Raw genomic sequence first — 26682 nt, forward strand, 5'->3', positions numbered from 1 at the left:
TTTCTACAAAACCGACTTCTATAAATTCGACCTAATTTCGTAGTGTAGGCATACCCTAAGATAATAGTGCAGTACTTCTCAACATATTTTGGTTCACACCCCCCAAAATAGTTTAAACATATGTCTTCCACAGCTCACCAAGTCACAAGATCCTTTGGCCACAAAAGTTTGTAGGATTATTTTTATCGTGGTAAAAAATGGGTAGTTTTGGGGTGCTGGGTAGGAAATGTTTGGGCTTGTGGGGCTGCTGCTAAGAGATAATACAAGGCTCTGGAGATTATGGCTCTTGGATAAGGGTATATAGTTAGCTGAGGGAGCAATAGTGTTGGGTGCGGGAACTGGCTTCTGTTTGTGGAGGGACAAGTGCTGGAATGAGGCAGGAGAGTTGGCTACTGGTGGAGGTTCTTCAGTCTTTTCTGCCTCACCTTGCTCCACCGGAACAGCATACAGCTACAGGGCAGAGAACGTGCTGCTTCAATGGGTTGCCTGTTCGACCTCATTTTGACTTATTAATGTGAATTGATCATTAAACTAAAAATTTAGTAGTAGCCTAGGTGTAGTGATCACAACCTAATTAAATTTTTTATGTGCAAGAAGAATATAGTCCTGACAGCAATATATGTATTTGCTGCTTTAAAAGGGCCAACTCTTCCCACAGCTGAAAACAATTTATAGACAAAATTATATACATTCTATGTAGACAGCCTTGCTCCACTGGAAACGACAGACTTGGATTTCCCTGGCAGACTTCTTGACTCAGAATCTGTCAAAATGGCTATTTGTCACTTTTTGGCCTCTCCAATTACATTAGTTAGGCACTGTCAACAAATTAAAAAAAAACACTTGAGGGCATATCCTTTCAAGGGTTATACCCACTTTAGGGGCTTAATCCATTGAAGTCTGAGAGTTTTGTCATTGACTTAATTGGGAGCAAGATTAAGCCCCTATTTTGTTGAAGGCAAGAGGCTTGTATTTTCATTCATTACAAAGCAACTGGATCCTGTGGTGACACTAAAATATACCTTGGTTTATCTTAATGTTATATTTACTTTCCCAGAATTTTTTTTTGCAAGTCCATTCTTAATGCTTAAATATTATATCACTAGGATACTTATCTGATGTGTGGTGTATTGTTGCTTTGTAACTAGAGAACAATTAAGAAAATAGTAGATATATATGTAGATTCCTCCCCCTTCCCCACACCCAATCCAGAATGATTTTTCTCTTGCATAGGTCTCCAACCATGGCTGGTGGATTGTTTGCTGTCAGCAAGAAATATTTTGACTATCTTGGCTCTTATGACACAGGAATGGAAGTATGGGGAGGAGAAAACCTTGAATTCTCATTTAGGGTAAGTGACACAATCAGCAATTTTGTTGGAGGGTAAAAACTGGCTTTATCTTACACTTGCTTCTTTACATCTTCTGCACAGGGAGGTAGGCTTAACATAGAGCTCTGTAAACGTGGCAGTATTTGCATAGAGATTTCCAAGAGTTTGTTTACATCATTCTTATGCTCCAGAAATTATACTTACCCCCACAGTGGTCATTTTGGAAGCAAAATATGCAGAAATGTACTTTTATTCAGAATGTCAATGTGAAATTTTGAGAAGTGGGATGATGGCCATCTTTGAAATTTGCCTTTGGTGGACTGTGAAGTAAGGAGAGAGGATGGGAGGAAAGAGAGAAGTTTATAGCTATATTGACCCATACCTGGAACTTCTATAGTGGTTGGAGTAAGAGGGAAGGTGGGAGGAAAGAAAGGTACAGCAGCTATTGATAGAGCAGAGGCCAGACCGTGCTCCTTCAAAGCTTTACCCAGTTTGACTTTAGGAATAGACTGGGGGCATCAACAGCAAACCCCTTGCGAAGATAGTTAAAAGGGATGATCTACATCCCTCCATAGCAATAAATTGGGATCACTGCCAAGAGGGCTCTCATAAAAAGCACCTACAAAGCAGTGTACTGTGCAACAGGATGATGGTTATGCAGCTCAGAGATGTGAGAACTGCCATGCATGAAGTAGTAGCATCTCACGGGTGAGTGGGTCTGGCTAGTCTCTCCAACGATAGCATTCGGAGAACAAACAAGGTAGGTGGCTATGCTAGAGTGGGAAGGGTTCTTGGCACAGAAGGAGGGAGGAGATACAGGCCAACACATTTTGATGGCAAAAGGGCTTCTTGTCCTCTACTTTTTCGGTGATAACTGGTACTGCTGCAGTTTTCCAAGTGAGCACTGACTGTTCATGCTTTACCCTGTGTGGTCCTCCTCTTGCTAGAGGTGCATTGTTAACTTGTAGTCCAACTTAAGGTCGCATTATCAGCTTATGTGGTCTTCAGATCTGGGTACTTGGGATTTTATTGTTTTTGCTCATCACCAGAAAAGACTTTTGGCAATATTAATATCTCTGTGGTAAATCACTCTTTTTTGTTGCACAGCTTGATTACTCATGGGTTAATGCCCAACGCCTGTGGAATCTGGAGGTGGTCCATTATTGTTGCTGGAGCCTCCAGGACTAAGCTCCACCCTTCAGTTTAGGCCACCAGATATTCTGCTTCTGGTGGTGGAACAAGTTGGTGGTTCAGTTTTTCCTATTTTCTTTTAAAACCTTTTTATTTTTATTCATTTTTGTGCAGTGGTGACTTAGTCTTCCTCTTCGGTTTCCTCCACCCCTAGATTAGGTTTCAACCACCTGGATGTGTCACTGCAGCGTCCTCCTGCCAGCCTCCGCTGGCCCCACTCAGGCATGGCTGAGCTGTCCTGCAAACACCTGGCTTAAATCTAATGTGAGGCAGCACTTACAGGCTCTGCCAGGGGTGAAATATGCCCTGCCTGTTCCCAGGGCCAGGGGCTCGGAGTCAGACTGGCATGCTAGGTCCCACCCTGCCCTGTGAAGTCACGACTTCAAAGCACAAAAGCCCACTTGGGGTTTCTGAGCTTTGGGAAGAGAACCTAAGGAGAAAGCTATCTGGCCAGCTTAGTGGGCACGTTCTACAAAAGAACTGGGCTGAAGGTAGAAAAACCCTGAAAGGATCCAGATACTGAAGAAGGTCCTCCGCTCCTTGGGGAAAGTAGCAGGGCTCCTACCCAGCTCCCCTTCTTCCCACTACGAATTGGGGGAGTTTCATGACACTCAGGGTAAGTGCTGCAAACCCTGGAGATTCCCAAAAGGCAAAAGCAAGTGTGTCCTTCGCAAGGCAGTAATAAATATTGTTAATGAACAAGTGGGGTGATAATCAGGAGTTTAACTCCTTCTCTTTTTCCTTCTCCCACTGAGAGTGTGTTTGCTGGGGCTTTTCTCTTAAATGGATGCCGTCTCACAAGGCTCTGTACCATGCTCACTGCTCCCCACCCCCTTGCAGCATGTCTGAGCATGTGAAGAAGCCTGTTCCCACTATGCAGCCCTGCTTCAGGCTGCAGCCTACTGGGAATTGTGCCTGGCTGGCTCCCAGCCCAGGGACCCTCGCTCTGCTGGGGATGGGGCTAAGAGTCAGGCAGCAGTGGAATGGGATTTGTGCCTTGTGATCATCAGCCTGCCCTCGCTCTGCCAGGGACAGGCCTTCCTTTCTTCACCTCTCCCCCGCTCCAAGGCTGGCTCTGCACGCAGGCCTTATGAGCAGTAGGCAGTCTGTGCCCAGACCAGAGGCACTTGCCAATTCCACTCCCCGCAAAGCTGCACCTTCATGGGATTACAAGGAGGCAAGTGAGAATTCCCTTCTCATGATCAGATGATCCTGACTGACTGAGGAAAGCCCTGAGTGGTACTAGGTTGCTCCTACAGTACTTACCGGGGTGCTAACCACCCTGGCAGACAGCCTTTCAGCTCCCATGGACATTTTCACAACTGAGATATGTGTATCAGTACCCTCCTCTGTTATGTGGTCCCCAGGCCAGGGTGAACATTGTACTACCTTCCTCCTGTAAACAGTCAGGAGAAGAAATACCACAAATGCATCACAAAAAAACAAACACTTACTGGAATTTTCCAGCACAGTGCACCAGTGTCTTTCTAGTAACTCGTTAATATTAATAAAACATCTTCCCTTTCAAGCTTTATTAGATACATGGTTTCCCATTGATGCCTCCTTTGAGGACATCATAAGATCCAAATGGGGACATCTGATTAAACCAAATGTTAATTTAACACATTTGTATATAAACAAAGAAATTTCATACATTTTGGGAGTCTAAAGGTGCGGCAGTAGCTGTACCAGTGAAAGACATATTCACACCATCTGAAGGGGACTTTCTTCCAAAAGGCCTTATAGACTACAGTAGTGATGGCACACAGCACAGCAATTCCAAAGCTTCAGCAATAGCCTTTCAAACCAAAGGTTTTTCATATATTTAGTAAGGAAAGCCTACTGTCAAATAAGTGGCTCATTGTCTAAAGGAATGATCCTTGCTTGGATTGGAACATCTTGGGTTCTGTCTTGGTCAAGATGTTATTTGTGACAAGCAGTAGTTCTAACTTGGAGGTTGCAAGGAAGCCATGTTGTACCCACAAATAGCCATTGTTCATCCTAAATGGATATCTTGTTCAAACTTGTAGGTGAGGAGCCATTAGGGAAAAATCAGAGAAACTAGTAGCTGGGCTTGCAAAGAGGCCTCAGCCCTCACTGTCGAAACCAGCATAGCAATCTATTGTTGGCTACAAACACCAGTGGTATCCAAGAAGGGACTATTACCCTCGCAGAGAGAAAAATCTGGCGCAGAAGCTTACAAAGCAACCTAGAAAAACTGTCTTCCAATCACCAAAATCCTCATTATGGAAAGACAAAGAGCATTTGTGTACAAGCGTTCACATTTCCTGTACAAGATTCTTCCTTCTGATCCACCCTCATAACCTAGAGCCTTAAGTGGCTGGTTGTAGTCACACCAAGGCACAGGTTGCATGTTATGCACCTATACCCATGCACGGACAACATGCCAATCAGTATTCTGTCCAGAGAAAAAGATCCATTCTGAAATGAACAGCTGCTGGAAAGGATTCACAGCCACCAGTTCTTCAAAATCCAGAGGAGCTTTTGATCACAATGCAGAGAATTGCTCATCCAGGGCTCAAAACAGAAATGGTTCTAGCTGTAATTTTACCACAATGATAAAGATGTGCAAAGATCCAAAATTTCATCACATCAAACATTTCCTGAGGATCCTCAGTAGCCAATTCTCTCCAATGGTTTGGATTCCTAGTGCCATGCATCAGCTTTGACCCCTGAGTGGATTTCTCAAAAGGCACCTGCAAAAATTATTTCTGAGGACATAGAATCATGCACTTGATACAACATAAAATTAGGAGTCATTCTCAGATCACAGCCGAATGCCTCTTTGTGGGGAGGTAAGGTAAGTACATACAACATGCTGAAAGGCAGCCCAACTTTCACTCTAAATCTTTGCGTACTCTCTGTGTCAGCAAGCATATTTGGAAAACAAATTTCCAAAATCTCATAGTATATGTCATTTTAGTTTATTTCAACACCTCTTTTGTCTTTAAAAAGAAAAAGAAGAAAACCCCACAAACATATGGATCCGGTTCTGTCTGTGACAGTGACTAGTACCAGCTGCATCAGTAGAAGGTGCAAGAAACCATACAGTGAGCAATTATGGTAGTTGCGGAGGAAGTCTCCTCCCACTTCCTGGTCGAGATTGGCTTATGATTGGGCATGAGTGTTGATATCCTTTCTGAAACCAGGAAGTAAACATGCCATGCCAATGGAAATAATTCCTGGGTAAAGAAGAATCTGCTACTTTTCAAGACAGTTTACATAAAGGATACAGAAAGAGGAAAAGGGAAAGTTGTGGTCCTCCTCCTAGTCCTCCACTGGCCCAGAAGGAACTTTGCACTTGCTAGATAGTCAAGGACTCCACATTGTACCTGCGGAAAACACCAGAGCTCTTGAAGCAGAGATTCCTTCATTCAGACTGTGAATACCTAGAGCTAACAGCCTGGGTATCAGAAGAGAAGTGTAGTTCAACATGGATCCTCCATTCTCCCTTGGAAATTCTGGAATAGGGTTCCAAGGAAGGGATATGGAATCCCCATTACTGGAGGCTTTTAAGAACAGATTGGGCAAACACCTGTTAGGGATGGTCTAAGTTTATATGGTCCTGCCTCAGGGCAGGGGGCTGGACTTGACAACCTCTTGAGGTCCTTCCAAGTTTATATTTCTATGATTCTGTGGCTAACCTCTGATACAGTTTGGTATCCAGACAGAACTCATCTAGGATATTTCATTCCTTGATCTGGTCAAAATAACATTTCTAGTGTGAGGGGAAACAAAGCTCTTTGGGGGCAGCAGCTGCAGCTGTGTTTGTTTAATACCCAGCCTAATGGAGCCCTAACCTCTCAGAGCTTATTGTAATACAAATATTATAATAATCCCAAAGCTCTGGTGATCTCAGCTACACTAGTGTTTTTCCAGGAAGGTTGGTGTGCGTCCTATAACCAGGCTCTGCAGAAACTTGAGTACCAGCCATAGTGGCATTTTATAGCCAGGCACATCAGATCTTCCATTTGGGTATCAGATGCCAAGTTTAATCATAGTGACAAATTAGACAAGCTTGTGGCTGGTCTTTCTAGTGCCCATTACCTCTGAAAGGCAAGTGTGAGAATTTGTTCCCACATCCCTACAAGAACCATACAGCCTTGAGGAAAGAGTTATCCTTATAGCTCCAGAAATCTTTCTCTTCAAAGTAAGTTCCTCTTTTTCACAATTCCTGGGAAACAGTTCTCCCATCACTGTGTTCTAACACCTGGAAGATTGTGGCATAAATGGACTATAGCTCTAAAGATATATTTCAAGCATATGGAGTACTTACGCCAATTGCACCCTGTTCATCTCATTCTGTCCAAAATGCCAAGGCCAACAGCCTCCAGGTTGCTGCAGGCAAGACGTAAAAATTCTGCACCAGTTGGCATGCTAGGCATCTGGGAAACAATTCACAGCAGTCCCTTTAGACACTGAGGGAAAAGTGTCTGAGTCTCCTCTGTGGAAGATTTGCAAAGTAAGTTTCCATTCCTCTGCAGAGGCATCCTATGGTAAGAAGGGGCTACTGGGTTGGTTCCCACATAATTCCTTAGTTTATACTACTCTTACTTTATATGGGGAGAACTTCCATTCCTGCCTGTTACTGTACAATAATGATTAAACTCTGCTTATCCTTTCCCTCCTACGTCTGGTATTTACTGATTGCTACATCCCCTGAGTAATGAACGAGGAGAGAAGCTGTGCAGCCAAATGAGAATTTTCATACCTGATAATTTTATTTTATTTCTGTCAGCACCTTCTCTCCAAATTCAACCCAACCTGGTAGTCTGGTAAATGAACAGAATATAAATTGAAAATTTTCTCTAAAGGGAGGCTTAGACATATATTGGGTTAAGGTTAATTTAATACATTATACCAAGTTGCCTAACCGCTAAGGTAAGGCTGGAGTGTTTCTACAACTGTGGAAGAACTCTTTTCCTGGCCCAGTTTGAGGGTGGAGCTTAGTCCTGATGCGTCCAGAAGCAACAATATTGGATCACCGCCGAATTCCATAGCTAGTGGGGACATTAACCCATTCGTAATGAATTCAGAGAGATGCTGCTAAGAGAAAGAAAAAGGATCAAGTACAAAATTTCTCTATTTTTCCCCCTCTTATCTTGTGACAGTGGATTTAAGTAATAGACAGTTTTATGGTGACATCTACTGAAGCAAGGAGGCAGAGAGTTCCGTTAGTCTCCTGAAGCCTGGAGTGTCTTTCTACAGTTTGCTTTTCCTCCTAACGTTGGAAAAAAGGAATCTTCACTATTGCTCTCTCCTGTCTGATTCTGTAGTGCAGGGACCAAGGAGACAGGATAAAAATGAAGAAGGGGGTTAAAAAGAAAAGGACAGAAGAAGTCTGATGGCTTTGTTTCAAATTGGACGGAGAGGATGGAAGGCAATCTTCCATACCCTGTGGCCAAGTACCCCACCTTCTCAGTCAGGGCCAGCCATTGTCTGATGTCACAACGCCTTCCTCTGCATAAAGATGGAGTGAGGAATGGGTCACCTGCAGGCAGAAATTGCATTTTTCACATGGGGAATACAAGAGTTGTCTAGCTGGATGGTTAGAATTGCATGAAGGCAGGGAAACACCAGAGGGCCCTGTGCTAGGTTGTACCTTGAGGGAACCCCTTTTGAATGAGGTTGGGTTTCTCTCTCATCCCAAGATATCTTTTCCTGGTTATTGGTATCTCTGTAGAACCAGTTTGGAGTTTGAGGTGTGGTCCTCTGGCTGTTTGTCTCAGGGAGGACGTCCCATTCTGGGGATGCATAAAGCAGTTCAAACAAAAATAGCCCTGCACCCCATAAAATGGTCTAGGCTCACCCTGTGGTTTCCTGCAAGGCAAAATATAAGTAGTCTCTGCGAAGGGAGGCCTGGACTCCTAATCCCATGTGTCCAAAGGACCCTGAAGTTCCTAAAAAGGAAAACAAAACAAAAATGGTCCCTCTACTCTTCAGCATCTTCCCTGATAAGCAGCCCCTGCTCTGTGGGGCCTGGGCATTCTGTGTTCTAGCTCTGCTCACCTCAGATTGCCACCCTGGACTGGACTTGGATCCTCCCTTTTAAGGACCCACTGCTCTCCAGGTGCAACAGGCCTCACAGATGCACCAGGTGGAGGCTGATTGTGTCCAAGAATGTCTTTAACATCTTCCTGACTGGAGTGCAGGAATCTGCTCACCACAGTCTCCAACAGGCTGAATCTGGAGCAGCAGAAATTCCTGCAGGACCTGAAAGAACAGGAGCAGAAGGGGGATCTCCCAGGGTGGGGCACAGAAGGCAGCTGGGGAAGAAGAAATATCCCTCAGAGAATGATTTATCAGAATTGGGAGCAGAAGGAGACCTCCAGTTCTAGTACTCATGGCTCTATAGAGGCAGAGAAAGGTAAAGACATGGAGCAGGGCTGCAAGCTTGGATCCCTCTCTCTTTTGTGATACTTCACATGGAGTTGGAGCCAGGGAACAGGGATGCTGTTTTACTCTGCTTTCCCTGCTGCTCAAGGTGCTGAGGAAGATCAGTCAGATAAAGCAATTGTGATTTTGCTGTTTCTGTGACTGCTCCTAGGTTTTCAGGCCTGAAAATCTAGAAATGAGTCCTCCCATGGCTGGTCCCAAGATCATCTTGGGGAATGGTATTTTACATTGTTTCAGGCTGGCCAGGTATGAGTTCAGCAGATCAATTTCCTTAAAGAAGGTTTCTCCACTGAGTTGACAGACTGGTGAGCAGCAGAAAATTCTCTGCCTTTTGTACTTTTGTATATGGAAGATATTCGTGGCTTGTTGTGGCACCCTAAGCATTACTCCTCTGTCTTGCTCATGGCGGAATGTCATGGACTTCTTTCTGTTGGGATTCAAAAGGAACTCAAAGAACAGTTAAGATTTTCATCAAATTATTCACCAGTAGGACTTGACCCTCATTTTGCACATTCTGACGGAGGACCCCAGTCAAGCCTTAGGGAAGATTCCTTTGATTTCTTTCCTTTCAGATGGCTGTCCTTATTGCAGTACCTTCAGCCAGATGAGTGAGAGAATTGAGTGCCCATCATCTCTCCTCCATATCTCCAACTGGTTTTGGAAAGAGCTTTTTCAGCATTCTCTAGAATTCATGCCCATGGTGAATAGTGATTTCCACCTGAACAAACCCATTGTTCTTTTCATCTTGGTCCAAACCGAATATACCTCCTAGGTCAAGAAAATCTGCCTGTGTTGGATGTTAAGACTTGAGAACATGTCTGTCTGTCTGTCTCTTTTCTTGTGCTTTAATTTTCTAAACTGAAGAAAGTATTTCTTTGGTTTTGGGAGTTGCACCAAGGACAAGGGTCCAGCTAAAGATAACATTGCTAGATGGGACCGAAGCTACATTGTGAGTGTAGAATCATAGAATATCAGGGTTGGAAGGGACCTCAGGAGGTCATCTAGTCCAACCCCCTGCTCAAAACAGGACCAATCCCCAATTAAATCATCCCAGACAGGGCTTTGTCAAGCCTGACCTTAAAAACCTCTAAGGAAGGCGATTCCACCACCTCCCTAGGTAACCCATTCCAGTGCTTCACCACCCTTCTGGTGAAAAAGTTTTTCCTAATATCCAACCTAAACCTCCCCCACTGCAACTTGAGACCATTACTCCTTGTTCTGTCATCTGGTACCACTGAGAACAGTCTGGATCCATCCATTTTGAAACCCACTTTCAGATAGTTGAAAGCAGCTATCAAATCCCCCCCTTATTCTTCTCTGCTGCAGACTAAACAATCCCAGTTCCCTCAGCCTCTCCTCATAAGTCATGTGCTCCAGCCCCCTAATCATTTTTGTTGCCCTCCGCTGGACTCTTTCCAATTTTTCCTCATCCTTCTTGTAGTGCAGGGCCCAAACCTGGACACACTACTCCAGATGAGGCCTCACCAATGCCGAATAGAGGGGAATGATCACGTCCCTTGATCTGCTGGCAACCTCCCTCGATCTGCTGGCAGATCGTGTTGATAAGTCTTGTGCAGAGCTTGACAGATGCCATTTGGCTAGAGGAATCTCCACTTCATAGTCAGTGAGCACTGAGGCATAAGTTTCCAAGGTGTGTAAGACAAGCGATCTGTTATCTCCTTACTCCTTTTACATGTCATTATCAACTGGACCTCTCCGCTCTCTGAAAGCCTCCTTTGGCAACAAGTCTTGCTAGTGGCACCAAAAAGTAAACTCACCTCCTGGTGTTAGTACTTGTTATATCCACTTTCTGTCCCTTAATGCACTGTCATAGGATGGGAGAAAAGAGAGATTTTGAGAAGGTAAAATTACTTATAGGTAATTTTATCATTGTCTCATTTTCTCCTCTCCTGAATTCCACCTTCCATCTTGCTTTGTGGTATGCCACTGTGAGCTTGTTTTATTATTTATCTAGTGTACTGTTTCTCCCACTGGAGGGAAGAATATAGTGAGGCATATATCATCCAGGACAAGGTTTCAGAATACTTTGCCTCTCTGCTTCCCAATAGGTGGCATCATAACATTGCCTATCCCTTAATCCACTAGTGAAAAATGAGAGAAGAAACAACAACAAACAGATTATCCAGAAAGTAATTTTCCCCTCTCCTTTGTTTAATATATTTGGTAGTTTCCCTCATAATATAAAAATCCATTTTTAATGAAAAATGTTTACTGTATAGATGATTTTTTTATATATGGTGAAAGTGAAAGAAAAAAGTCTGTCATTCTAGTGTTTTTAGTGGAAAATTCCAGTGCTTTCTAACTGAAAGCCTTGTGCTAACCAGAACTAGAACAGACAGACAGACACATGCATACCATATTATAGTGACAGGTTTCAGAGTAGCAGCCGTGTTAGTCTGTATTCGCAAAAAGAAAAGGAGTACTTGTGGCACCTTAGAGACTAACAAATTTATTAGAGCATAAGAAGCTTTCGTGAGCTACAGCTAAGCTTCTTATGCTATAATAAATTTGTTAGTCTCTAAGGTGCCACAAGTACTCCTTTTCTTTTTGCATATTATAGTGAAATTTTTCAGCTGAAACTTTTTTTGGCAAAAAATGCACATTTGGCAATATCAAAATATTTCTCAAATTCATGTCAGTTTCACTGAATTGTACATGTCAAGGGAAAAAGCAAACAAAATTCTGAAAGCTGAAGTGGTTTGTTTTGATCTGATCTGATTTTTTTTTATTCAAAATGACTTTTTGTTTTTTTAATAATTTCCTTCCTTTTTATTTAAAAATCATAAAAATCAAAAATTACAGTTCAAGTCAAATGTAACATTTTGTTTAACCAAAATATGTCTTTTAAAAATTTATGAAAATGCCTACAAACCAAAAAATCAATCGCACAGCTCTACATTAGCTATACATTATGTATTAAGTACTCTTATGTTCTGCTGGATGGATGTGGTTTGGTGGGAAAGGAGAACTTTCTCCAGTTCTACCCATTAATACCACATTTACCATTCAGTATCTGGGTTTTTTTCATGCTGAATTCTTTACTTAGTTTTTACAGTTGTTCATTTTGTATCTCAGTTTATATAAAGATCAAAATATGTCTTCAGTATTAAAAAAATAAAAATCTGGCAGTGTAATGTAAGTGTAATCTCTTTAAAAGGGTGACCGATTTTGTACAATTATGCCTTAATGAAGATAATAGAATTGAATGGTACTACTTAGTAACTTTTAGAGTTTCTTTTTAGGGACATTTAAAATTACAACTTTAGAGGGGATTTCTGTCATTTTAAAATCTATTATTATGGAATACTTTTCTCAGTGATTTTGAGGAGAGACTTTGCCATCTTTTGAGGGGTGGGGATGGCATTTAGGATCCAGTGGAATGGGACTTCCTCAGAGAATGACAGAAGGAAGTTCCACTCTCCTGTGTACTTTGTTTGATTCAGTAGAGTTTAGGATCCATTGCTTGTAATCTTATTGTATAATATTTTAGTGGTACACATTAATACATAGAGGTAGGCAGTTGCAGGACTGAGCCTTTAGAGGCCACTTTGTTTCATTTGTTGTCAACTTACCACAGTTAAACATGTACCCCACAGTACCCAGGTACCTGTCTATTAAAAAAGTTTTGGTCAAATCACAAATGATAACAAATACTACTTTCCTTAGTGAAATAGTGGAACAAGAATGTTTAAGTTTCTAATAAAAAGAAAAGGAGGACTTGTGGCATCTTAGAGACTAACACGGCTGCTACTCTGAAACCTAAGTTTCTAATATAAATATACTTGTTGAAAAAATGTCAAACAGACTCTGATTAAAAACAATATTGGACATAGAGAGTACAGTAAATGTAATAACATACAGAGAAGAATATTTCAAAATATTTACTCGATGGGGGAGAAGATGAAACTTAAACAGTTAAGCCAAAAGACTTTGGAGTGAAATTGGACAGCAAATTTGATGAGAATTTTCAGTGCAAAAGCTTTCTGTGAGTCAAGTGATAAAAAATTAAATGTGTTTTTTTTTTATCTGGAATTATGGCTGATTCCAAGTACTCTCCAAATATTGTCCAACATTTGTCTGTCCTTAATGAATGCAGTTTCATCTGGGTTTATATAAATGGAGGCAACGGACTCCAGTTGACTGGCTAGTATTTTTGCTAAAATATTTGTCATTTTTCAGTAGTGATATGGGTCTGTGAGAGCGGCATAAGGGAAGGTATTTTCCAACTTTAGGGAAAACAACATATAGGAAAAAGGAAAATAGAGCAAAACTAGAGAAATAGTTCAAAAAGATGGGAGTTTATTGTTACCGAAAATTAATTCACTAGTTACGTATCCAGAAAAATAGACAGAGAACAAATAAATACTTAGATATTTGGCTACTATTTGTTCAATAGTGAGAGAAAGTATATTGTCCAGCAAAAAAAAAAAAGACACCTAGCACACCTATCCAATATTTTTAATATTATTTTTTGATGGAAAAGCCTGGTTTGATAAATATGTGTAATCAGAAGTTTCACCCAATTTGATAAAATCTCCAGAAACACTATGTCCTGCGTAGTATAAACAGACTCATTCTGGAATATGGTAACCCCTGGTTAAATAGAGAGATCTGACAGCTTGTATTAATGTAGAACGTTTCTGTAAACGAAAGCTCAGTGTTGTAATGATTATCATTTTGTCTCTGTTATTTACATAGTGATGATTTGTAAAGCTGTTAAAACTTCCTAAATAAAATTCAGTGTTCCTGGTAAGGTAGTTCGGAAGACAACTTATAACAGGAAGATGTTTTTCCACATAATATCCCCCACAGGATATTCTTATACCGAGCTTTCCAAAACTGAAAGCCCCACTTCCTGAAATAAAGAACAGGAGTACTTGTGGCACCTTAGAGACTAACAAATTTATTAGAGCATAAGCTTCCTGAAATGTAGTTACTGGCATTTGCCACCTTTAAATATAGTTTTAAAGCCCTAAATACATGAGAGAGCCTAATGGCTTGTGTGCACAGCCACACACTGCTGACTACAGGGGTGTGAGTTGTGGTGTGCACTAAACTGGACTATGTTAATGCTGACTAACCCTTTAGTTTGTGCTAGGGCGGGTCTACACAGGACAGTTACAAAACAACTCTCTACTATGCGCTGGAACTCACACCCCCATAGCCCGCACCATGGGGCTGTGTAGACAAGCCCTGATATACTGTGCCTTTACAGTGCCAATTTTTAAGCATCTCTCTCCCTTGTACTCACCAGTTGACATATACTGAGCCTTAGAACCTTCCCAGTTATGCTTAAAAGAACACCAGTCATGCCTTCTCTATTACTCTATTAACCCTGTGGAAAATGAAGAACAAAAACAAATAGAATTGAAACCTGAGGACACGCTATCCCTAATTCTCCTTCTAGAACTGGTGCATGAGTAATGTTTCTTTTCACTAAATTGTATTTGTAATTCCACAGTCAATGAAAGACTAAATCATTCTTGTGAATTGTTTTCTCAGATGATGGATGCACAGAAGTTAAATAATTACAAATGGGTGGCAAGTGCCTTTTGAACAATTGCATCCTGTTCACCAGTTATCAGGCTCCAGTTGTTCTACTTCACAGTCTGGTGCTGACAAAGCAGTTATCTTTTTCTGCTAAGTTAGTACTGCTGGGGAAGGCTGACTGAAAGGGACCTCTAGGGTATCAGCAATGCTGGGAGGGACTGGGTGGGTCTTTCAGTGTCTGATTTCTCTTTGATAGAACAAAAGAGACTTCCTTAGTCCCCAATAGATTGCTGTACTCTAGTCCATATTCCTGGATTTGCTCCTGCTACTGCTAAATACAGGTCAACTATGTAAAAATGGGCCTGCTCTCCTCTCTAGTACCTACCAGAACCATATTCTCATCCAAATGAACAAATATTTTCATTGCTTCCCTGCTACTTTCCCAACAGCTACGTCCCCTTATACCGCTTATAACAGTGGATTAAAATATATATTTGATATAACGGAGCTCACAGGACAACCCTACCTCACCTTTGAGGATATCCTAATAGCTTCCTCCTGCTCTCCATTCAAACAGGGTTATCTGCTTGCATAATGATTAAAACAAAATAATAAATTGGCTCCTTGAAATATATTTTGCAAAAGGCATCTACAGATAGTCCAGGTTAACCGTTATTGAAAGCCTTAACTTGTTCCAGTGCACTGACAGAACTTTCCGGTCCTCCCCTCTGACTAACTTCAGAAACCTTTATAAAAAAGAAAAGGAGTACTTGTGGCACCTTAGAGACATAACAAATTTATTTGAGCATAGCTCATGAAAGTTTATATTCAAATAAATTTGTTAGTCTCTAAGCTGCCACAAGTACTCCTTTTCATTTTGCAGATACAGACTAACACGGCTGCTACTCAGAAACCTTTATGAGGCTGCAAAGAATGTCTGCCACATGGTACCTTTGCACAACACTGAATTCAGAAGCGTGCAGTAATTTTTTCAGCAGTACTTCCCAGCCACAATACCAAAATTTGTAGCCAGTGTCTTATGATTGGCATTCAGTAATGCAGTGGGTCTCCAGTTCTGAATATTTCTGAAGTCACCATTAGCAAGAGCAGCCAGGGGATAGTATAAAGTGCACTGAAGTGGAAAAGCTTTAGGACTGCAGGCTGGAGAGGCAAGAGTTAACAAACACAGCTCAGAGATGGCTTGGGCTCATTAGCTTCAGTGAAAGCCAGCCAAGAGCATTTCTAAGTGAGAGAGCTGCAGCCAGAAACGGACTTTTCAGACTAGGGAAATGAGAGTGTGGCCAGAGCGGGAAAGTTTTGTTCCTTACATGGGAAGCGATGCTAAGAGCTTGGCCAAAATTTCCCCAAGAGACGGACTATAATTATGAAGATCTACTGTTTTCAGTAGATTGAGCAGATTGTGAATGCCAGTAAAAATGAGGTAGGATTAGAGTCTAAAATAGGGAAAGAACAAGTCAAAAATTACTTAGACAAGTTAGATGTCTTCAAATCACCAGGGCCTGATGAAATGCATCCTAGAATACTCAAGGAGCTGACTGACAAGATATCTGAGCCATTAGCAATTATCTTTGAAAAGTCATGGAAGACTGGAGACCTCCCAGAAGACTGGAAAAGGGCCAATATAGCGCCCATCTGTAAAAAGGGAAATAAGGACAACCTGGGGAATTACAAACCAGTCAGCTTTTCTGTACGTGGAAAGATAATGGAGCAAATAATTAAGCAGTCAATTTGCAAACAGCTAGAGGATAATAAGGTGATAAGTAACAGTCAGCATGGATTTGTCAAGAACAAATTGTGTCAAACCAACCTGATAGCTTTCTTTGACAGTGTAACAAGCCTTGTGGATGGGGGGAAGTGGTAGATGTGGTATATCTTGACTTTAGTAAGGCTTTTGATACTGTCTCACATGACATTCTCATAAACAAACTAGAGAAATACAACCTAAATGGAGCTACCATAAGGTGGGTGCATAACTGGTTGGAAAATCATTCCCAGAGAATAGTTATCAGTGGTTCACAGTCATGTTGGAAGGGCATAATGAGTGGGGTCCCACAGGGATAGGTTCTGGGTTCAGTTCTGTTCAATATCTTAATCAATGATTTAGATAATGGCATAGAGAGTACACTTAAAAAGTTTGTGGATGATACCAAGCTGGGAGGGGTTGCAAGTGCTTTGGAGGATAGGATTACAATTCAAAATTATCTGGACAAACTGGAGAAGTGGTCTGAAGTAAATAGGATGAAATTCAATAAGGACAAATGCAAAGTACTCCACTTAGGAAGGAACAATCAGTTGCACAAATACAAAATGGGAAATGACTGCCTAGGAAAGAGTACTGTGGAAAGGGATGTGGGGGTCATAGTGGATTACAAGCTAAATATGAGTCAAAAGTGTAACGCTGTTGCAAAAAAAGCAAACATCATTCTGGGATGTATTAGCGGGAGTATTGTAAGCAAGAGACGAGAAGTAATTCTTCTGCTCTACTCCGCGCTGATTAGGCCTCATCTGGAGTATTGTATCCAGTTCTGGGCGCCTCATTGCAGGAAAGATGTAGACAAATTGGAGAAAGTCCAGAGTAGAGCAACAAAAATGATTAAAGGTCTAGAAAACATGACCTATTAGGGAAGATTGAAAAAATTGGGTTTGTTTAGTCTGGAGAAGAGAAGACTGAGAGGGGACATGATAACAGTCTTGAAGTATATAAAAGGTTGTTACAAGGAAGAAGGAGAAAAATTGTTCCTCTTAACCTCTGAGGATAGGACAAGAAGCAGTGAGCTTAAATTGCAGCAAGAGTGATTTAGGTTGGACATTAGGAAAATCTTCCTAACTGTCAGAGTGGTTAAGCACTGGAATAAATTGCCTAGGGAGGTTGTGGAATTGCCATCATTGGGGATTTTTAAGAGCGGATTTGACAAACACCTGTCAGGAATGGTCTAGATAATACTTAGTCCTGTCTTGAGTGTAGGGGACTGGACTAGATGACCTCTCAAGGTCCCTTCCAGTTCTATGAATCTTGGTTCCATGAGCGGGTGCCACTTTGGAGAATCCACACACCTGACCTGTGGAGCCAGAAAGTGGATGAGAGCAGAGCCCGGGGGCAGCTGAGCCCTACCAATGGGAAACCAATCCTGCAGTGTCCAGCATGCCATACAAGTTCTCCCCATGAATAGCAGGTGAGGCTTGATCTGCTCTAACGGTAGATGCAGAGTTTCATCTTCTCCCCATACAGGCCACCGAAATATAGTTAAAAGATTATTTTGATTTTACTTTGCACGCCACAGCCAGCACTACATCTTTGGGTGCTTTTTAACGGTCTTGGGTCCAATTTTCTGTTCTGGTGGCATGTGGGGTGTAATTGCCGTCAGCTTCAGGTTGAAGTTGTGGCTCTTTTTTTGCGGGGGTCCATCTGAGGTCAGGTTAAGAAGGCTGGATTAGAAATGCAGTCTCACAGAATCCCCCCCCCCCATGGCAGGAACCAGCAAAATCAAATTTAGGACAGCCACTGGACCTAGGAAAAATCAGGAAACATTATGGCCTGAAGATCTAAAGGCTTCATACTAATTAATTGGGACAAAAAATAGAAATTTAGAATAAGACAGTAAAATACCGGCAGAAGCAAAGACAAAGACCAACCAAGTTGAGCAGAACCCCTTCACTCTGGATTTTATACTTGCTCTATGGAATAATTCTAGATGGTTCATAGCAGTCCTTCTTGAATTTTCCCAGGAGTTCTTCTAACTTAAAGAGTCTCCGCTCATAAACAAGAAAAACATATCCATAAGAGTCCAGTTGTTGAAACAAAGTTTAGACAGGTTTCAGAGTAGCAACCGTGTTAGTCTGTATTCACAAAAAAGAAAAGGAGTACTTGTGGCACCTTAGAGACTAACAAATTTATTTGAACATAAGCTTTCGTGAGCTACAGCTCACTTCATCGGATGCATTCGATGTATTTTCCACCGAATGCATCCGATGAAGTGAGCTGTAGCTCACGAAAGCTTATGTTCAAATAAATTTGTTAGTCTCTAAGGTGCCACAAGTACCCCTTTTCTTTTTTGTGAAAGTTTAGACAAGGTTCCTGCATGCATTATGTAGACCTTAGCATGACTTTGGCTAAATGGTTTTAGGTCTTTTCCAAAGGTTTTCTTGATATTAATCTCTAGCACTCTAACCTTAGATCTGTTACTTTTTCCTGGAGATAGGCCACACCAGCTGTTTATCTTGCCCACTATCAGAACAGGTGGCTTCCTCCCTGCTTCTAGCGGATGCTGCTTCTCCCTCTGCTGAAGGCGGTCTACAGACTCTGGCAGACATCACTTCTTCACAACCAGGAGGGCTAGAAATATATTTAAATGAAAGTGTAGGTTCACATGTTTAAGAGCAAGGGCCGTAGGCACTTCCCTATTGTATATATTACTTAATCCAGCTCTCCCCCAGGGTGTATCTGAACCCCAAAGAGGAGGAAGGAAGCCCGAGTTGCCCAGTGCAGCTCAGCATAGCACATGTGATCATGCTTTGAACATCTGTAGTATCTCATCTTTGCCAACCAGAACTCCAGTGAAAGTACCACGGTGTCCCTGACTCCATCGTTATCTTAGTGATTCTCCCATTGACGTGCTTTGACACCTTTGTTTATTTAACTGTAAGTTGAGGATCATATTTGCCTCCCTCCTGAGATTATGATATTTATAGTTTATAAGGTGCATTGAGATTTTGGGAAAAGTGCTATAAATACAAAGTATTGTAAAGTAGTATTATTCTGCATATCCTACTGTTTACGTGGTTTCAGATTGACAACGTATAACATACATGCTTTTTTTAGATATGGCAGTGCGGAGGAAGTCTTGAGATCCACCCATGTTCTCATGTAGGTCACGTTTTCCCCAAACAAGCTCCCTACTCACGTGCCAAGGCCCTGGCTAACAGTGTACGTGCAGCAGAAGTTTGGATGGATGAATACAAAGAGCTTTATTACCACCGAAATCCACATGCACGTATGGTGAGTTAGATATCTATTGTGCTTAGAACTAAACGTGTATTTCTTTTCAATTTAATAGAAAAATTATTTATGGTGGTTTTGTTTTTTGTTTATTTTTAGTAGCTAAATTTCAGATTTTTTGCAAATTAATGTCTTTCACTGGCATAAAAATGAACATTGTCGACAGGGTTAATTTTTAATATCTCTTGGAAAACTGGGGAAATTCCAGAGGACTGGAAGAAAGCAATAGTTGTGCCTGTATTTAAAAAGGGTAAGCTGCATAACCCAGGTAATGACAGGCTGGTTAGCTTGACATTGATGCATATTGGAATAATGCAACAGCTGATACAGGACTCTGTCAGTACAGGATAGAAATACAATTAATGCTACCAACTAGTTTAATGGAAAATAGGTCTTATCTAACTAACTTGGCAATGTTCTTCAACAAGACTACAAGTCTGGTTGATAAAGGTAGCTGTTCTATACAGTGTTTTTGTAGCTGTGTTGGTCCCAGGATATTAGAGAGACAAGGTGGGTGAGATAATATCTTTTATTGGACTGACTTCTGTTGGTGAGAGAGAGACAAGCTTTCGAGCAACACAGCGCTGTCTCGCTCACCAACAGAAACTGGTCCACTAAAAGATATTACCTTACCCACCTTTCTCTCTAAAAGTAGCTGTTGACATAACAGATTTGTTGTTTGTAAGTTTGGTATAGGGCTGTAGAACATTCTGATTTTAAAATATTAATGTGATACAAAATTAATATGTTGCAAATTAATTTGATTATAATACAGATCTGAAAACATAATTGTTAATGGAGAATCATAAATGAGAGAGAATGTTGCTGGTGAGGTGTTCCAGGGATTGGGTTTTTTTCCAAAACTTGTTGTTTGTAGGAATAATGTGGAAAAAAGTATAAAATCATTGGTGCTAAAAGTTAGCAGGTAACACAAAGATTGGCAGGAGGGTTAATAATGAGGACAGGTCATTGATATAGAATGATCTGATCACCTAATAAGCTGGGCACAGATAAGCAATGTGCATTTTGATACAGCCAAATGAGAAGTCATACTCTAGGATATACTTATAGGCTGGTATCTATCCTGGAAAGCAATAATTCTGAAAGATCATTGTAGTGAACTTCGAGAGTGATGCTATGGCAAAAAGAGTTAACATGCTCCTTGGATGTATAAACGAGAATATGAAGTAGGATTAGAGAGATTGTATCACCTCTGCATATAGCACTAGTAAGACCATTGCATGACTATTGTGTCCATTTCTGATGGCCGCATTTTTTTTTAAAAAAGGTGATGGAAACATTGGAGAGGGATGAGAGAATTGATAGAGAAATGATTCAGGGTCTGAAAAATATTCTTTACAATGAAAGATTTAAGGAGTCCAATTTATTTTGCTTGTCAAAGAGAAGGTTATATTATCACTGTAAATATCTACATAAACTGAAGATATCTAACATTGCAGGAATAGGGGGAAGGGGATTAATTTAGATGTCTTTCTAATAGGGCTGTCGATTAATCCCAGTTAACTCACACGATTAACTCAAAATAATTAATTGTGATTAAAAAATTAATCATGATTAATCACAGTTTTAATTGCACTGTTAAATAATAGAATACCAATTGAAATTTATTAAATATTTTGCATGTTTTTCTACCTTTTCATATATATTGTATTCTGTGTTGTGATTGAAATCAGTGTATATTATTTTTGCTTACAAATATTTGCACTGTAATAATGATAAATAGTATTTTTCAATTCACCTCATACAAGTACGGTAGTGCAATCTCTTTGTCGTGAAAGTGCAATTTACAAATGTACATTTTTTTTTGTTACATGACTGCACTCAAAAACAAAACAATGTAAAATTTCAGCGCCTACAAGTCCACTCAATCCTATTTCTCGTTCAATCAATCGCTAAGACAAACAAGTTAGTTTACATTTAAGGGGGATAATGCTGCTCTCTTCTTATTTACAATATCACCAGAAAGTGAGAACAGGCATTTTTGTAGCCAGCATTGCAACGTATTTATGTGTCAGATATGCTAAGCATTCATATTCCCCTTCATGCTTCGGCCACCATTCCAGAGGACACGCTTCCATGCTGAGGACGCTCATTAAAAAAATAAGCATTAATTAAATTTCTGACTGAATTCCTTGGGGCAGTATTGTATGTCCCCTGCTCTGTTTTACCCACATTCTGCCATATATTTCCTGTTATAGCAATCTTGGATGATGACCCAGCAGATGTTGTTCATTTTAAGAACACTTTCATGCAGATTTGACAAAATGCAAAAAAGGTACCAATTTGAGATTTCTAAAGGTAGCTGCAGCACTGGAACCAAGATTTAAGAATCTGAAGTGCCTTCCAAAATCTGAGAGGAACGGGGTATGGAGCTTGCTTTCAGAAATCTTAAAAGAGCAACACTCCGATGCAAAAACTACAGAACCCAAACCACCAAAAAAGAAAATCAACCTTCTGCTATTGGCATCTGACTCAGATGATGAAAGTGAACATGCGTTGGACAGCCTCCCTACACGGCAGGGCTCTCTGTGGTAATGGGATACAGAAGCATTCCTGAGAGAAGGGGGATCTCCAAGGAATCGATACTGAGATCATAAACCCAGTGGAGGACATAGTCATGCAATAGGAAATAGTGGGCCTTGCTTGGGAGAGAAAGGGGGCATTGGCTGATGAGGCACCCTTGCTGTTCCCATCTACGCATGCTAGCCATTTGGAATTTGGGAACAGATATATCTAAGCTCATATTAGCCATGTTTTTTTCAACTTGGACATGAAAATTCAAACACTTCACAAAATATTATTGGCATTTTAAAGTTATCTTAATCAAAATACAGTTTTGGTGAAAGTTGAACACTTCCACTGAAACTAAATCTTTGGGAGAATCTTAACTATGGATAGTGCTATGGTTCCACCGGTATTAACATCACATTGTTCTATCTATCTGTTAGAGTCAGTCTGTCTGTATCTCGGGTCTTCTTCCCATTTAGCAGTGGGGACGAGAGGGTGCTTGTGACCCCTGACACCAGTTTGCTACCTTCCTGGGAATCTCAGACTCTAGGATGATAACTCATATTGTAATCTGGCCAGGGAGAAAAGTATTCAGAGTAAGCCATTGCTAATCAGTGAAGTATTCAGCAAGGGAAAAGTCACATGCAGCAAGTAAAATCCTTGCATCTTATCAGATCTCAGACAAGTGGTTCAGAACTTTTCCACATGAAACCAACAAACCTCAGTATGGAAGAGGGAGGAGCTGCCAATGTAGAGTGCCTATTTCTTCTCAGAAAATAGTGAAGAGATGTGCATTTGTGGGCTTACCTTTTAATAAAGTTCTCAACTTTTACAATCTTATCAAGTACATTCTGTTTGCTTTTTGTGTTTGTTTGTTTGATTTTTTTCCCCAGTCTGCTGGCACCTCGGCTTCCCAGTGAATTGAACAATGTGTCAGGATGGCTTGGAATGCAATGGTGGTTCTTCAAGTGCTTGTCCCTATGTGTAGTGCACTTCAGGTTTACGCATTTGTGCCATGCATCAAGGACTGCAGAAATTCTCCTAGCAGTGTCTGTCTGGTCTGAGTATGTGCCCCTGCTCTTCTTGTGCTCTGCACCGAAGTTATAAAGGGGGCTGCCACATAGCTGCCATCTTAGTTCCTTCTTACCACTTGTGGTTTCAGATGGAGCTGCAGTGTACACACTGGCTTCTTCAACTTTTTCCTGTAAATAATTTGTAATAATTTAGCTATTTAGTATAGTTAGGATGGATATTTGGGGTTCTGTCCCTTAAGATTTGGTATCCTCCTCTGGGTCGGAAAGGGATTCCTGTATTTCCCCACCACACCCCCGTTCTTTGACAGTAGTGGGGAGAGTCCCGCAAGGAAGAATTCCTGGCTTCAAAAACTTCATCAACTGCCACAAACCCTTCCTGATCACACATTACCACAATGCCAGTCTGTACTGCCTGGAGGAAACTCATGTCTCATCCAGGTGCAGTATCTGCAAGTTGTCTCCAAGAAGGAGAAAACATCTGAGGAAGTTCCTGCTCCAAAGATACCTCATGGAGAGGTCCTTGAGAGCAGGGAAAACTGCTGATTGTGAGGACCTTATGTTGGCCTGAAGAAGGTAGGAGCAGCCCCTTGAGTTTGACTCTGTCAAGCTCCAAGGCCTCCACTCCACCCCCACTGGCTGGTGCTCTTCTCTGGTGACTCCAACCATATCCTGATGATCCGAAGGCTTTCCAGAACTTGCTTAAAAGGGTCGCAGAGACACCACAGATTTCTCTGGAAGAAATCCAGGAAGCCCTGCACAGACTGCAGAACATCGTATGTAACTCGAGTTCAAGAAGAGTTGAGTTTCCTATTTACAAGGTTATCCTTGAACCCACCAGGACACTTTGCAAGATGGTTCCACCAGTATCCAAGCAGGCTGAAAAGAGGTATTTCATATCTAAAAAAGGCACGGACTAACTAGTCTCATATCGGCCTCCCAACTCTCTGGTATTATCAGCTGCCACTGAGGGTAGTAGGCAGAGATAAGCCAGGTTTGTGCCTCATGAAAAGGAAATTTTTACCCCATCTCGCTTCCTGAAAGGCTTAGTTAGAGTCTTCCCTCCAAATCTTGTACCAGCCAAATCTTGAACCTGGTTTTATCAACTCAGACAAGGGCAGTATTTGAGCCTCTGGCATCTTGCTTTTTGATACACCTTTCCATAAAGGTGTATGTATAAACTGTGAATTTGCTAATATGTTCTCACTTTAAACAGATTTTTTTAAAAAGAATTCAATTTTCACTGTGTTTGAAAGAACTGTTGTTGTTAAAGTATTAATAAATTTAATAATAATGAAACCAAATCCAGGGCCCAGCAATGGGAGTTTTTTTCCCCTGGGAAAGCACTGCAGGATCAGTTTCCTAATAGTCTATATTGCTAATCTAACAGAAAGCACCTGTTCTTATTCTTCTATTGTATTTTATTTTATTTTATTGTAGGAGCCCTATGGAGATGTGACAGAAAGGAGGCTGCTTCGAGAGAAGCTCAAATGTAAAGACTTTAAATGGTTCTTGGAGAATATTTACCCTGAACTTCATGTACCTGAAGACAGAGCTGGCTTCTTTGGAATGGTAAGCAACATGCTTCACTGGTCTCTGGAAAGTGTCTCCCTAAGTCACTCTCTCCTCTCTTTTATTAGTTAAATATAGAAGATAAAGATGTACCTGATATTTTTATTCCAGAAAACATTGATTTTGGTAGAATTTAATTAGATTTGGTAGACACTAAAATTTGGGGCTATTAGAAATTTAATATAAAGTAAAATAGTATGGTTAAGACCAAAACCTGCCATAAATTGCAGCTCAAAATTAAGTCTTACGTGGGCTAATGGGGTTATTGAGTATGGCTTTCAACATTTCTTAAAAGATTACAGATAAGGAAAAAAAGCATTTGTCGGGGCTTGGGTCTATGTTTTTAGTTTTGAACTTGAAAACAGGAATAAAGTGCTTTTAAACATATATGAACACATAACAGATTAGACTAATAGCCAGGAAATAAAACTCTTCTTTTTCTATTCATGATTTTTTTTTTAGAATTTTATTTTTATTTGTAGCAATAAAAAGCACCCACCTCAGTCAGCTGAGCATTTTGTTGATTATCAGTAATGCACATCTCAGTTAGTATCACTCCTTCTACCAAGCAGCAATTCTTAATGTAAAAAATGCTAATAATCCAGTACACCAAATAGCATCTCAATTTCTGAACTTCCCTCAAAAGGGCTCCAAAGCATGCCATCAAAGCTGACAAATCTGAACTGTTTTGGGCCAGTTCTAGGAAGATATTCCAGAGCCCTGGGGGCCTTATGGAGAATACTCAGCCATCTGTCCCCTCTCTGTTATGTCAAGCATGAGCACCTCCAATGATCACAACTGTAGTGCTCTGTCCTGGGGAGTGGTGGGCGGTAGTCATCCTTCAGATATTCTGGTCCCAGACCCTTTGGGACTTTATATGTCAAAACTAACACCTGAGCACAGGTGTCAAGTGCTGTTTAAAACACTCAGGGGTACATCTACACTGCAAAAAATCTTAAAGATTAGGCTGTACCCTTCTGGCCAGGCATGGACAAGTAAATGATCCTTAATGTCACCTGGTCTTCTAAGTGTAGCTGTGGTTACCCCAAGTTTATAATCTTGGGCCCTTCCTAGAGCAAGTTCTGACACTGCTGGTTTTTAATTTCAGGCAACCAACATCACCTAAGTCTTGTCCTGACTGAGCCAGAGTGACCTAACATGCTTTAATACTGCCAACTGCTGGATTAGTCACTTAACTGCCTCTACTGGATTTTTCTCAGTGGAGAAATAAAGCTGTGTGTTGTCAGTGTACTGAAAACACCATAGCCCAAGTCTCCTCATTCACTCCCCTAACAGACAGTGACATTCCCCTGGTGTTATCTGGACCGATGATCTGCTAGGCCACCCCAATCCTCAGCTCTGGGAGCCAGCCTTACCCTGCTCTGCTGTGAGAACCCCCACTCCCAGGATGTTCACGCACAGCCTCTGGCATGTAAGCTGCTCCCAGCTACGTGAGTGAGCACTTTTGGCCAGCCGCTGCTTGGCTTGTGCAACCAAACGACACTAGCCAATATCTCCGGTCCCAGCCACAACCCTAGGAATCTTCGTCTTGCAGTGTCCAGTTATGCCCACTGGACACTGCGAGCTTATATGAGTTCGTCAGTTTAACAAACAAATTGATATGCACCAGGCTTGTTATCCCAAGGAGAGACTCTGACACACTTCAAACCAAATGCACTGCTTCAGGTAGAATAAACTAATTTATTAGCTACAAAAGATAGATTTTAAGTGATTATAAATCAAACCACAACAAGTCAGATTTGATCAAATGAAATAAAAGCAAAACGCATTCTAAACTGATCTTTACACCTTCAGTGCCCTTATAAACTTAGACGCTTTTCACTGCAGGCTGGCTGGTTGCCCTTCAGCCAGGCTCTCCCCTTTGATCAGCGCTTCAGTCTCTTGGTGGTGATGTCTGTAGGTGAAGGTGGGAGAGAGAGGAAGAGCATGTCAAACGTCTCTCCCTTTTATCATGTTCTTTCTTCCCTCTTGGCTATGCCCTCCCCTTCAGAGTCAAGTGAGCATTACCTCATTGTAGTCCCAAACTGACCAAAGGAAGGGGGTGACTCACTCCAGATTCCAAC

General features: G+C 41.2%; 1 protein-coding gene across 1 annotated transcript in view; it reads left to right on the top strand.

Moving 5' to 3' along the window:
- The window catches only part of GALNT12 (polypeptide N-acetylgalactosaminyltransferase 12), a 96746-nt gene that overhangs the window by 46361 nt on the left and 23703 nt on the right, over window positions 1-26682 (top strand). Inside the window, exons 5-7 of the mRNA XM_038390266.2 lie at window positions 1234-1351; window positions 19290-19466; window positions 24467-24598. Coding sequence (XP_038246194.1) covers window positions 1234-1351; window positions 19290-19466; window positions 24467-24598 — 427 coding nt within the window. The remainder of the gene's footprint in view (window positions 1-1233; window positions 1352-19289; window positions 19467-24466; window positions 24599-26682) is intronic.

The sequence above is a fragment of the Dermochelys coriacea genome, chromosome 2 (assembly GCF_009764565.3).
Source record: "Dermochelys coriacea isolate rDerCor1 chromosome 2, rDerCor1.pri.v4, whole genome shotgun sequence".
Lineage (NCBI taxonomy): Eukaryota > Metazoa > Chordata > Testudines > Dermochelyidae > Dermochelys > Dermochelys coriacea.